The 12,919-nt window shown below is 40.1% G+C and overlaps 1 protein-coding gene across 2 annotated transcripts; it reads left to right on the top strand.

Moving 5' to 3' along the window:
* Positions 1-4,874, top strand: LOC131539156 (septin-1-like). Of its 2 annotated transcripts, XR_009270791.1 has the most exons (3): positions 1-29; positions 589-665; positions 2,834-4,874. XR_009270791.1 is itself a non-coding variant. In XM_058773508.1 (2 exons), the coding sequence occupies exon 1, from the start codon at positions 1,403-1,405 to the stop codon at positions 2,318-2,320; it is 918 nt and encodes a 305-aa protein (XP_058629491.1). In that variant the 5' UTR covers positions 1,378-1,402; the 3' UTR covers positions 2,321-2,414; positions 2,834-4,874. The 2 variants fall into 2 exon arrangements, 1 of the variants encoding a protein (XP_058629491.1); XM_058773508.1 differs by lacking the exons at positions 1-29; positions 589-665 and adding an exon at positions 1,378-2,414.
* The last annotated feature ends 8,045 nt before the right edge of the window (positions 4,875-12,919 follow it).

Here is a 12,919-nt window from a genome sequence, read left to right as displayed (position 1 = left end):
AAGAGCCACATTTAAAAGCAGAAGTTATTGTAAGTATGCATATTATGCAACTCTTTTCTACTTTATTTGAATTAAAATAAGTAATGTTACATTTTAATTAGGGTAGTATCAAAGGTGGTAAATCACAAATCAAATGATCATTTTCATGTAGAATTTAGATCTACAGTATTATGTCATAAACTTTTCCGCCGCTGTTTTTATTCCAGTATGTTGTTTTTCACCTGTATCTGAATGTCAGTTTGCACTGAACTAATAAGGACTTTCAAACTGTAGTTCTGTATTTTCTACACTAAAATGATAGTACTTGATATACTGTAAATAATTTAAAAATGTTTATGAATTATCTGGATGATCGAGATATTTGGTTGCAGATTAAAACACCTGCTATTTAATGATCTGATGTGAATTACTTTATTTTTGTTGGTAAAGATTAAGATTGTTAAGATTGGTATTTAATTTGCATTATAAACTCTTCAATGTCAGACATGTGGATACCCTATATTAAATATTTAGCATAATAACTAAGCGCCTCTCTCCACCATCATCAGTTCTTAGAAAATAAGTTAACTTATATTTCATGTTCTTCAGCAGCATATTTCTTGGTTCTCTTAAGGGCTTCAACTAACCAAGCTTCAAATGGCAAATTCTCAACCGTTTTCTGAAAGGTAGGATATGCATGCAATGTCATTTTAATGCATTCCTGTTTTTAAAAGGATACTGATTGTATATTCAGTGTATATTTTAGAAATGCCTTTGTCAGCATCAGTGGTGGACAGCAACAAAGTATTTTTACTTCATTACTGTACTTAAGTACATTTTTCAAGTATCTGTACTTCACTGGAGTAATTTTATTAGTTTCTTAGGTGAGTACACTGTATGTACAGGTATGTGCACATACTGTAAAATAAAGGTCAGCCGGTGCACATACAATGTTAGTTGGATTTTTACATTATTATTTAGAAATAAAATAATTTTCTACTCCTGATTTTAGCCCTAATGCTCCATTTAAAAGCTCTTGCATCTTCTAATGATCAGTTGAGAGATTAGTATTTGTTTCTTAAAATGTACTAGCAAAATAGTACAGAAATTAGTAAAAGGTGTGCAATACAACATACCACAAATCAGCAGCAACACAAACATCTGGATACATATTATTATTGTTTTTGGTTTTTTAAAGCCTAATAATATACATACATGTTTTGCATAATAATATGTTTTATGCAGGTATGATGAGTTGGATGCGCCCTGAAAAATGAACTCAGTGAAATTCTTAGTAAGAGTAAATCAATTGTAGGACCCACTACAAGAATTATACTAAACACAACAGTCGTAACTGAAGGAGAGTTACTGAGGAAAGAGATCATTGAGAGAAAATGATTACAAACCTCGTAAGGTCATTCTGATGGTTGGAGAAACGGGTACAGGGAAGACCAGTCTCATCAATGCAATGATCAATTACATCCTGGGTGTTAGATGGGAACACAAGATTTGGCTGGAGGTAGCCGAGGTATCTGAAAACCAAACTGAGTCTCAGACAACAGCAGTGACTGTTTATGAGGTTTTTCCAAAGGGCAGTCCATTCTCTCTCACCATTATCGACACACCTGGGCAGGGTGACACACGTGGCCTTGACAAAGACAAACTCGTTCCTGAAATTTTGCAGCTGTTATTCAGATCTGAGGATGGCATTCATGACATTGATGCCGTGTGTCTCGTGCTGAAGGCAACAGATGCTCGGCTCCATGAAAGACAGCTGTATATTTTGGATGAAGTTCTGTCATTATTTGGAAAGGACATAGAAAACACATCACTATACTCATCACAAATGCTCATAAAACCGTTCGAAAAAGCCCTTGATTGCATCAAAGTAGCCAAAATTCCATGTGCAAAAACAACGAACGGTCAGCCTGTTTATTTTAAATTTAACAACTGTCAAAGTGATTCCTATGATGAGGAAGACAGAGAGAATTACAAAGACTTATGGGATAGTGGAATTGAAAACTTCCAGCAGTTCTTTGCCTATCTGAATGGGATACCCCCCAAAAGCTTAAACATGACTGAAGGTGTGCTTAGAGCCCGGAAACAGCTGGATGCCAATGTCAACAACTTAAAGGACAGAATCAAACTGCCTGAGAAGATCAGGCTTGTGGAAGAGTGTTACCAGTGTTTCGAGAAATTATTGGAGACGGCATTAAAATCGACATCCATGTCCTCGATTCAACATCTGGACTTCATGATTGAGAAGATGAAAGAAACCGGGAAACAGGAACGAGTTCTGAAACTTGAGGAACTTAAGAGAAGGGCACAGGAGAGAAAATAAAGGATTGATTGGGAAATTATACCAACGAATGAACCCATGGAAATAATCTGCCAAATAAAGCAAATAACACGAAGAGAATAATGAAAAATTTGAAGTGAGCTTTACTGTCATTCCGCTGTATACGAATACATACAAGGGAACGAAATGTAGTGCCTCACAGGACCACAGTGCTACAAAGAAATATAAAATATATAAGCTTTATTAATTTACATATGTAAACATATACCTATATAACCTGTACATGGCTAACCTATTCAAAGAGTGAACTATTATACATATACTTCCCATAAATACTTTACATGAAGACTTAGACATACTTGAATTTGTACATGAAAGAACACATTAGTTTCAAAACTGTTTTTTGTTTTGTTTTTATTCTTTTGTCTTCTTCATGATGTAATGTTTTTGTTTGGTGTTTTCATCTTTAATAGCTTTAATGTACTATTGAGTTTTATATTATTACTATCAATAAGAAACAAAGTCTCATCTTTCAAATTCTGTCCATCTTTTCAGGAAATTCAAACAATAAATGCCGCTTTGATGCTCTTTGATGTGGCACGACAGATCCCTGTATGGACGCCTTAGTTCAAATGGCAGCATGGAGAGCCAGTGAATGCAATCATCAGTTCCTCTTTTCTACCAGTTATAAAATTAAATTGATATGAATGAACATCTCATCAGTATTTAAACCGCTGTAAGATGTCAATAAAACAGCTTGCAAACAATGTCACCAGGAGTTAAATTGGGATTTGTTATGGGGGGGGGTATGGAGTTTGGAGTTTCTACAGACATCGGTCCCAAATCGTTGTATTTTAGAAAAATATTAAATGGCAAACTGTACGTGGCGCGGCATGATTTTGAAAAGCTGTTGTGTGCTAAGAATAGACTTGATAATTTATGATAATTTATTAATCATAACCTGCCAAATGGGTTAGTGATTTGATGTGGGTTACCCACCTGACTTCACTGGAGCTATAATAATCTATAATCTCTGAAAATATTGGCCTGACACTTTTGGGGGCTCTGTCAGCTAGCTATACTGTTGGCTAATCAAATCTACAACGGGCTTAGCTAACGTTACGTATTTAGATGGAAGAGCATGAGAAGAGAGAATAGTTGAGTTCACTCGTCACTGAGTTTAAGATGTTAAATTAGTTATCTTACCCAGTAAACGACCTGTGGCTCGCCATGATATGACCTCGCTCGCTCTTCTGTCAGACTGGCGGCGGCAGAGGCGGGGATTCTGGGGAAATATAGTGGGCATGGTCGACCTGTGACTTCAATCGAGTGTGACCAATAGAAAAAGGCCTTTCATCCTGGTGGGTAGAGACCGTACTTAAGACACAGCTTCACTCGCAAGCAAAACTTTTCAACTCGCAAACAAAAGTTTTAGACCTGCAAAAAAGACGGCAGAAAAGAGAGCAACATTTGTGGTTTCGTGATGAAAAGTGTTTGAAGTGCACAAAGAAAAATATGATTTTTCAAAGACTTACACGCACTGCAAATTATTTTGTTTTCAATTTCTTTATTTTTGAGCCATAAGAAGCCTTTTTTGCTAACTTTTAATTTTTAATTACAAAATAATTAATTTTTTTCTCAAACACAGTATGTTTGATTGAATAAAAAAAAGACACAAAATAAACTCCATACTTTTTCTATTCCTCTTGTTTTACAATAGTGCAAGCTAAAACATATACACACATAGTGTATTCGGAGACTCAAAGCACTGGGGTGGGGGACCAAGATCCTTTCCTCCTTAAGTCTTCCAAGGACACATAGTAATTCCCCCTACAAGGCTGGACCTATAGTCCTGTTACATACAGATATCAATATTTTACGTGTGGCATCGATGCATCGTATTGTCAGACATTGTATCGATCCATATCGATGAATCGTTACACCCTACTTATTAGTATGACTGAATTTGATAATTGAAGCTCAGAAGCAAAGACATTGCCTCCCCTTGGAATTGTAAGGTTCTATCTGACATTTTTGTCAAAATTGAGTTATTCACATATTCTTATTATGTGACGTTTTTTTAAGTTTTGTACATTTTAGGACTTTTTATTAAGAAAACAAAAAGGTTCTACCTACAAAGTCGAACTCTAACTTGGTTCTATAAGGTTCTATCTGTGAATCAGCCAATCAGCACTTCAAATGCTGAGAACCAATCAGGATCAACGTTCTTTGTCATGTCACTGGACTGCTCCATAACAGCAGGAAGGATTAAACATTAGACAACAATAATTACGTGTCTGCATAATCAATACGTGCAATTCACCTTTATTCCACAAAGTGGCACTGTTTACAACATAATGATGACATGAGTTTTCACTCATAATTAGCGCATGCATGAAACAAATAATCATCTGCAAAAATTGAACTGGCTTGAATGGCTTTACTGCAGAGCTACTGCACATAATGAAATATGAGTGTCACTGTCGTTTGATGGTGGATGTGGTGAATAGCGGTCAAAATGTTGTTTTTGAAGATGCTGAAAATGATAGTTTTGAGAATATATTGAGATCGTGAATATGAGCCAGATGCTGAACATACCCAGACAGCACACGACGCCTGGCCGACGCCGCCCAATATCGAAACGCCGGCCTCACTACCTGAAACATCTAATAAACATCGCCAGGCGAGGCCGATATAATTCGTCAGTGCTCTGTTTTCCAGCTCATCAGTCGTCGGCTCTGAGTCGGTTCACGACCGCAGGCCGATGCCGCGCTTTTCTGTTTGTGCGCGAGCCCAGTTATTCGTCTCTTAGCAACCCACAGAGAGAAGACACTCATCCCGGCGACATCTGTGCTTTCAGGTAAGATTTCACTTCAGCTAAATTACAAAAAAATACTACTTTGTTAACTCTGTGACACTTAAAAGGTACAGTATTGTTCAAAATAATAGCAGTACAATGTGACTAACCAGAATAATCAAGGTTTTTAGTAAATTTTTATTGCTACGTGGCAAACAAGTTACCAGTAGGTGCAGTAGATTCTCAGAAAATAAACAAGACCCAGCATTCATGATATGCACGCCTTAAGGCTGTGCAATTGGGCAATTAGTTGAAAGGGTGTGTTCAAAAAATAGCAGTGTCTGCCTTTGACTGTACAAACTCAAAACTATTTTTGTACAAACGTTTTTGTTTCTAGGATTTAGCAATCCTGTGAATCACTAAACTAATATTTAGTTGTAAAAAAAATGGGGGTCGATCTGCGAGTCATCTGTGTCACGTCACCTGTAGCGTTTTTCCCGTTGGCAAAGGAATGGCCCCGCCCTACTCTCCCTCTGATTGGCTTACCTTAATGTTCTTTCCTCAACCAACCAATCTCACTCCTGAAGCATAACTTTTAGACGCTGCAGGCAACTGTCCATATTTCCAGAGGCTACGTAAAACGTGTAGGAACAAGCTAACGGCAAGCAACTTATTTTTGAAATAATTGGGCTGTGTTGGTGGTTAGATTAGCCTGTTTGTAGCTAGCTAAATTAAGTCCGCTTGTGTTCCAGTATGGTTTTTACCGCGTGAGACTGCGTTTTTTTTTTGTTTTGCGTGAGGCTGCTGTTGCAATAGCTATGAAGATTGTAAGTTACTTTATCGCTACTTTAGTTCGCTACCCTTTGCAAACTGCTCCTCAGTCTCGACCTTAACATTTGTCTCACATATCAGTAAGATATTACTCTGACATGAAGTCGATTTGAGAACTGTTCGACCTACAAGTAAAGCATGCTGTTTAATGTACAGTAATGTTAGTATCACTCCGCTCAAGTGGAGGCAGCGCTAAGCCATAGCTAAGTGTCAGCCTGTAACAGCCTGTTTCAAGACGGAGAAACACCTCGCGTTTAGCTGTCAGCTGCTTCATAAATTCGAGTGCTGAAATGAAGATTTACAGTAGAGGTCTGCACGGGCTTTAAATTGAATCCCGAACCAGGCCCGTGCCCGACATCGTCTGACCCGACCCGACCGGCACAGTTAAATTTAGAGCCCGAACCCGAATTTTTTTTTTCCCCACAACGAATAGCCAATTTAACAAAAAAAAAAAAAGGATGCTGTATTTCACAATTGCATGCAACGGTCAGTAAGCAAATACATGTCAAGCAACAGATTCATCAAGGCTCGGCCACTTCACAAGGCAAAAGAAAAAAAACACTTAGGCCTAACAGTTATGAAAGTTTATGAACATCAGGTGCAGCGGTCACATAAATTCTGCCGAATTTTTGAATGATTGTATACGACAAGACTTTAATTCTTCCACCGTGCAAATTATGGTCATTTTCGTCAGTTAAGGCTCGTTAGAATTCGGCCTGCCTTAAATCAGACACAGAGATGTAGTGCGGTAAGATCGCGTTTATTTGAATTAATTAATCATTTATTTGAATTAGCGAGAGAGAGAGAGAGAGAGATGAAAGTTGCGTGTGTGAACCTGCGCCGGGGGGGGGGAATTGTGTTGTCACCTTTTTCACCCCTGACGAGTTTGCACCCCTGAATATACTGTGGCATGTGTAGTCCATTAAAATACATGTTTTAGCCAAGTATTCACACAACACATCTGATAACCTTGCACTCCAGTTATATGTCTGAATAATATGAACAGCAGCTATGCTAAACTTTCTTCTTTTGATTTCCTGTTTCGATCTTAGGATGCCCATCCCGAGGTTACTAGAGATGAAGCCAGCTCCAGTTTGGATCCAAACTCACTTGTGAAGATGCCAACGCTCACAAAGACTACAGATGACGGCAACTGTACATGGACACACAAAACAAATATTATCCTTACATTGCCTATAAGGGTAAGTTTGACGATTTTCAACCCGCTATTGTATTATTGCAACATCTGTAATATCTGTAAATGAACAATATTTACTCTTTCTCTGAGTTATATGGACCCTATTTGTCCCCTTTTATTTGTAAGCAGCACTTCGCAAGATGACGCAAAATGAAATGAGTTTTGACAAAATGACACAAACACTTTTGCAGCATCTAAATGAAAAAATGCTGTTTTGCATCAGTTTTGCTGACAAATACACTGGGTATCTTGGAGAAAGAATAAACATTGTTCTTTACATATGTTACCAACATTGTAACAATACAAAATGGACTGAAAATTGTTGAACTTACCCTTTAATAATGTTGAAGGATAATGTTTAACTGAACACAAAAATAGAGACTTTAAATAAAAATATTTTAGAATTTTTATCATGCTATTTAAAATTTTTAACTGCTTATTTATTGTTTGCCTGGTTTTTAATTTGTGTTTATGCAACTGTTGTATTATTGTAACTCAGTTTTTGCCATGAAGATAGCCTTCGATGCTGACAGCACAGAACACATGACTTGTTTTATGAACTACTGTCATATGGACATTATTTTGTTGCCAGAAGATGGTCTTCCCCAGTGAGTCTCAGTCACCTCTGGCTGATTAAAGGATGTTTTTAAATTGTAACCTTGAAATATGCATATTCTGTAAACCTACTTTGAAATGATAAGTATTGTGAAAAGTGCTATACTTATACAATATTTAACCATGGTTTTACTATAGTAAAACTGTAGCAAGCATGATTATAGTAACCATGTGTTTTTTTTATTTTTGAAACCATGGTTTCGATGTCATATTCTACTATAGTAATATTGTAGTAATACTTCAGTAAAACTGGTAACTATGACTATAGTAACCATAGTTTTTGAAATCATGGTTTTATTACTATGGTTTTACTGCAACAGTCATAGTTAAACCATGGTTACTGTAGTAAAACTATGGTAGATTTTATTTTTACTATGGTTTTACTACTTTAAATGCTATAGTAATGGTTATTTTTGTACTTACTATGGTTTTACTGCAACAGTCATAGTTAAACCATGGTGATTGTAGTAAAACTATGGTTGATTTTGAGTTTACTATGGTTTTACTGCAAATGCTGTGGTAAAATCATGGTTAATTTTCAAAAGACTACAAATAATCGTGAATTATCCGCTTTTGATCAAAACATCTGGTAAATGTAAATGTATTTGTATGTGTAATGTGTTAAATGAAAATATTAATAAAGTTGCAGCTGTTCTTGAGAGTGGTGTGTATTGTTTTATTATAAACCAGCGGCGGCAGCTGCAGGTGGTCCGTAACGATGAGCAAAACGCCGGTGAACCGCGTCCACGCAGAGCAGCCGGGATTTACAGATGCATCGTCCCAACATCGGCCGGAGGGCATATCCGATCAGAGGCCGACGTCGCGGCAACGTATTGCCGATTAGCAAACGATCCCTGAGCGACATCGTGCCGACGAAATTTTGTACATCGGGCCGACGTCGGCCAGACGTACGTGTGCTGTCTGGGATATATATATATGATCAGAATATTGACTGGCTATCGACTATAATGCACGCTCTGTATAATCCATTCACAATTGAAATAGTGACAACCGCATTTACCCAATTACAGGAGTCAATCTGCTGAAACGTTCTGCGAGTCACTTCTTAAACTGCTATGATTGAGATAATAGACTAATAGACTAGCAAGAGCAAAATTTAGCAGCTTCAACATTTAGATAAAAACTTAAAGCACTTTTTTCACGTTGTTTTTTGTTTAAAATAGACCTATATGATGTGACAGAAACCGTCCACTAAATAGCAGATGGCATATTTTTACATGTTATTTCCATTAATAAAGATTAGAAATGTACATTTTACATAAAATGTTGCCATTTTATACGAAAATATACAAAAGATAATATTTTTGATCATTTAAAAAAAAAGTACCCCCAAATGCTGCACAACTTTAAAGAAAAACTGTAACTATGGAGTGATATTACATGTATAAAAAGCAATTAAAAATTAACTTTGTGTATGACTGATATTGTAATTGTGGGTTACGTCTTCACCTTTTTCAGACCTGACCTGATAAATTCACATCCCTGATCATTACAAAGAACTTAAAGTTTTAATTGCAAAGGGAAACTGATAGATCTGCTATGTACCTCTGTCTTCTATTTTCAAGGGTAAGAATTCTTTATAAATCATCTTCTCACCCATATATCTTTATTTGGTGGAACACAAAAGGAGAGAGTGGCATTGTTACGGGGCTGACGAGACGTGAGATGTGCGGATCCATCTGCAGACTTTTATTGACAAGAGACGTGGTCATAACAGGCAGGGTCAAACAGGTATCACATGGGCGAGACAAAGAGTAAACAGAGACAAGCGTGGGTCGACGATCGGCGAACAGTATCCAAAGGGGCGAGACAGGAGAGGTAATCCAAAACGTCAGCGATTGTCCAGGCAGGGGAAAACACAATCCGACAAAGGCAAGGCTAGGCGAGGCAAGACAAGACTAGAAAACTAACGGGGCTCTGTAGGGCAGCAATAATGCATACAATACTCGGCAGTGACGGAAGGAAAGTCCAGGGTTGAAATAGAGTGTGTGATTAGTGAGAGCTGTGTGTGCACAATCAGTGCAATTGTAATATGTGACAGCTGTGTGATCTGTGCGATGGATGATGGGAAATGTAGTAGATGGTGAAGTGCAACAGTAATGTGATCAGTGCAATGAATACTGTGGTGAGTGAGTGACCTCTGGTGGTGAGTGAATGGAAGTACAGACCAGATTCGTGACAGAGCCCCAAAGAGCGGCTTCCAGATGCTCCACACAGTCTATAATCCAGGAGGGAGGTGGAGCGGAGGCGGAACAGGGGGAGGGATGGAGGGCCAGGTCCCTGTGGAAGTGGAGTGACCGGGGACCAAGACAGAGCCGGCAGAGCAGGAAGCCAGGGCAGAGTGGACGGGACTGGAGCCCACCAGGGCGGAGCAGAAGACCACCAGAGCCAGACAGCAGACCACCACGGCGGCGCAGACGGAACAGGTGGAGCAGACGGACCCGAAGACCACCACGGTGGAGCAGATAGATCAGGAGCCCACCACGACGGATCAGGAACCCACAGCAGAGCCTGGGACCTAGGGAGAACAGAGACATAAAAAGGAGAGAGAACATGCACGGACCCAAGGACCGAGGCAGGGAACACAGAAAGTTCATAATTAGTCTCCATAGCCTTGACAGGACAGAACGAGAGTTCATTGACGGCCTCTATAGCCGTGACAGGACAGAACGAGAGTTCATTGACGGCCTCCATAGCCGTGACAGGACAGAGCGAGAGTTCACCGACGGATACCGCTGACACCTCTGGAGGTTCTGCAGCAGTTGCCGCCACCTCTGGAGGTTCTACAGCAGTAAACTCAGGACACAAGGAGAGTTTAGTAACGGTCTCTTCGACCGCAACACAACAGGTTGAGAGTACATTACTGAGCGCCACCACCATACAAGGGGCTGAGGTGAGCCCTGCCGCTTCTGGAGGTTCTGCAGCATGTGCCACCACCTCTGGAGAAGCTGTGGTAGCAGTGCTGCGGTGGTGTACGCCGCCCAAACACAACATAAAGCGATCCCCATCATGGGAAGCACTTCAGACAGGGGAATCAGTTCAGGAACAGGAGGGCTAGAGTGAGTGGGTTTGGGGACACCAGCGGTGAATCCCTCACACTGGATATCAGACTGGGATAATGAAAGACTGACCTTGATGATCTGGGTGTGTCAGCCCGGACGTGACCCGACTCTGGAAGGTCAGCTGGGACTCTGGACGAGCAGCTGGGACTCTGGACGAGCAGCTGGGACTTGACTTAGCTCATGAAGATCAGCTGCGTCTTGGCTTGATTCGTGAAGATCAGCTGTGTATTGGATTGACTCGTGAAGATCAGCTGCGTCTTGGCTTGATTCGTGAAGATCAGCTGTGTATTGGATTGACTCGTGAAGATCAGCTGCAACTTGGCTTGACTCCCGAAGAGAAGCTGTGACTTGGCTTAACTGGCTGGCAGCAAGAACATGACGGGGTGTTGTTGTGGCCGCCATTTTGTGAACGGGCTCCACTGTCACCACCATCTTGTGAGCGTGCTCCTGCGCGGTTGCGATCACACAATTGAGTGCGGTGTCGCGTTCCTCCGTGACACCCACAGTGAACGATGAACCCACAGTCAATAGAGCATGATCCATAATATCCCTTAGAGACGAACGGGGACCTTCAAGGGTTAATAATGATTTGAGCGGCTGGTTAATGCCTTCACAAAAGAAATCTATGAGCACACAGTCCGGCAGATCAGAAAAATATGCGAGCTCCAAGTACTCCTGTATATAATCCTCGAGCGATCGCAAGCCCTGCTCGAGGGTTAATAACAGTCTCGCAGTGTCCATACCTGGCCAATATCCGCATGAAAAGCCGCTGGATCCTTGTGCGGCCGAGTATTCTGTTACAGGGCTGACGAGACGTGAGACGTGCGGATCCATCTGCAGACTTTTATTGAGCAGAGACGTGGTCATAACAGGCAGGGTCAAACAGTGACAAACAGGTATCACATGGGCGAGACAAAGAGTAAACAGAGACAAGCGTTGGTCGACGATCGGCGAACAGTATCCAAAGGGGCGAGACAGGAGAGGTAATCCGAAACGTCAGCGATAGTCCAGGCAGGGGAAAACACAATCCGACAAAGGCAAGGCTAGGCTAGGCTAGGCTAGGCAAGACAAGACTAGAAAACTAACGGGGCTCTGTAGGGCAGCGATAATGCATACAATACTCGGCAGTGAAGGAAGGAAAGTCCAGGGTTGAAATAGAGTGTGTGATTAGTGAGAGCTGTGTGTGCAATCAGTGCAATTGTAATATGTGACAGCTGTGTGATCTGTGCGATGGATGATGGGAAATGTAGTAGATGGTGAAGTGCAACAGTAATGTGATCAGTGCAATGAATACTGTGGTGAGTGAGTGACCTCTGGTGGTGAGTGAATGGAAGTACAGACCAGATTCGTGACAGGCATAGTCTCAGTCACCATTAATTTATTTTATTTTATAGAAAAGAATCAATGATAGTGAAGGGTGCCTGAGGCTGTCAGTCTCTTAATGTTCTGCCTTACATCTCCTTTTGTGCCCCACTGAAAATAAGTCAAGCACATTTGGTATAAAATAACATATGTTTAGTATTTTTATTTGTAACTTGACACTATTTAAATTTGCCTATAATTTACTTAATACCTCTTTGTGTGTATTTGATTGTAAATGCATGTTCTGTGTATATGTTATATGGTTTGTGCTCTAATCATGTATTTGTAACTGTTTATAAACTGTATTGTATAAATAATAAAGAAATTATGACTGAATGTGATGTGTTTAATATATTATTAATAAATTATTACATAATACAGGCTAATTTATCTATGAAGTATGTGAGATTTTTAAAAGAGACAGAAAAAGTTTATTGTATAACGTCGGTTTACCAACTGAAATCAACATCGTTTCAACGTTAGTGAAGCAAACCAATTAGCCTTTTTCACACTTCCGGGTTTTGTGTTTCCGGCGTTCGCCAACGCAGAGTAAAGTTACTTCCGGTAACAATGGCAGAGTCTAAGGGCGAATTCCAAACGGCTTTTTTGCGCCCTTGAAGGGCACTTCGGGAAGGGGACGCCATTTGTAGGGACGTTCCAAACGAAAGTGAGCAACTTAATCCCTTCACGAAGTGCCCTTCCAGAAGTCCGTTAGTGAAGGGAACATGCGATGGTCACTTCACGGAAGTGATTTC

Source organism: Onychostoma macrolepis, chromosome 04, assembly GCF_012432095.1.
Source record: "Onychostoma macrolepis isolate SWU-2019 chromosome 04, ASM1243209v1, whole genome shotgun sequence".
Classification (NCBI taxonomy): Eukaryota; Metazoa; Chordata; class Actinopteri; order Cypriniformes; family Cyprinidae; genus Onychostoma; species Onychostoma macrolepis.
The sequence above is the reverse complement of the archived record's forward strand: the minus strand, read 5'-3'. Positions and strand labels throughout refer to the sequence as shown.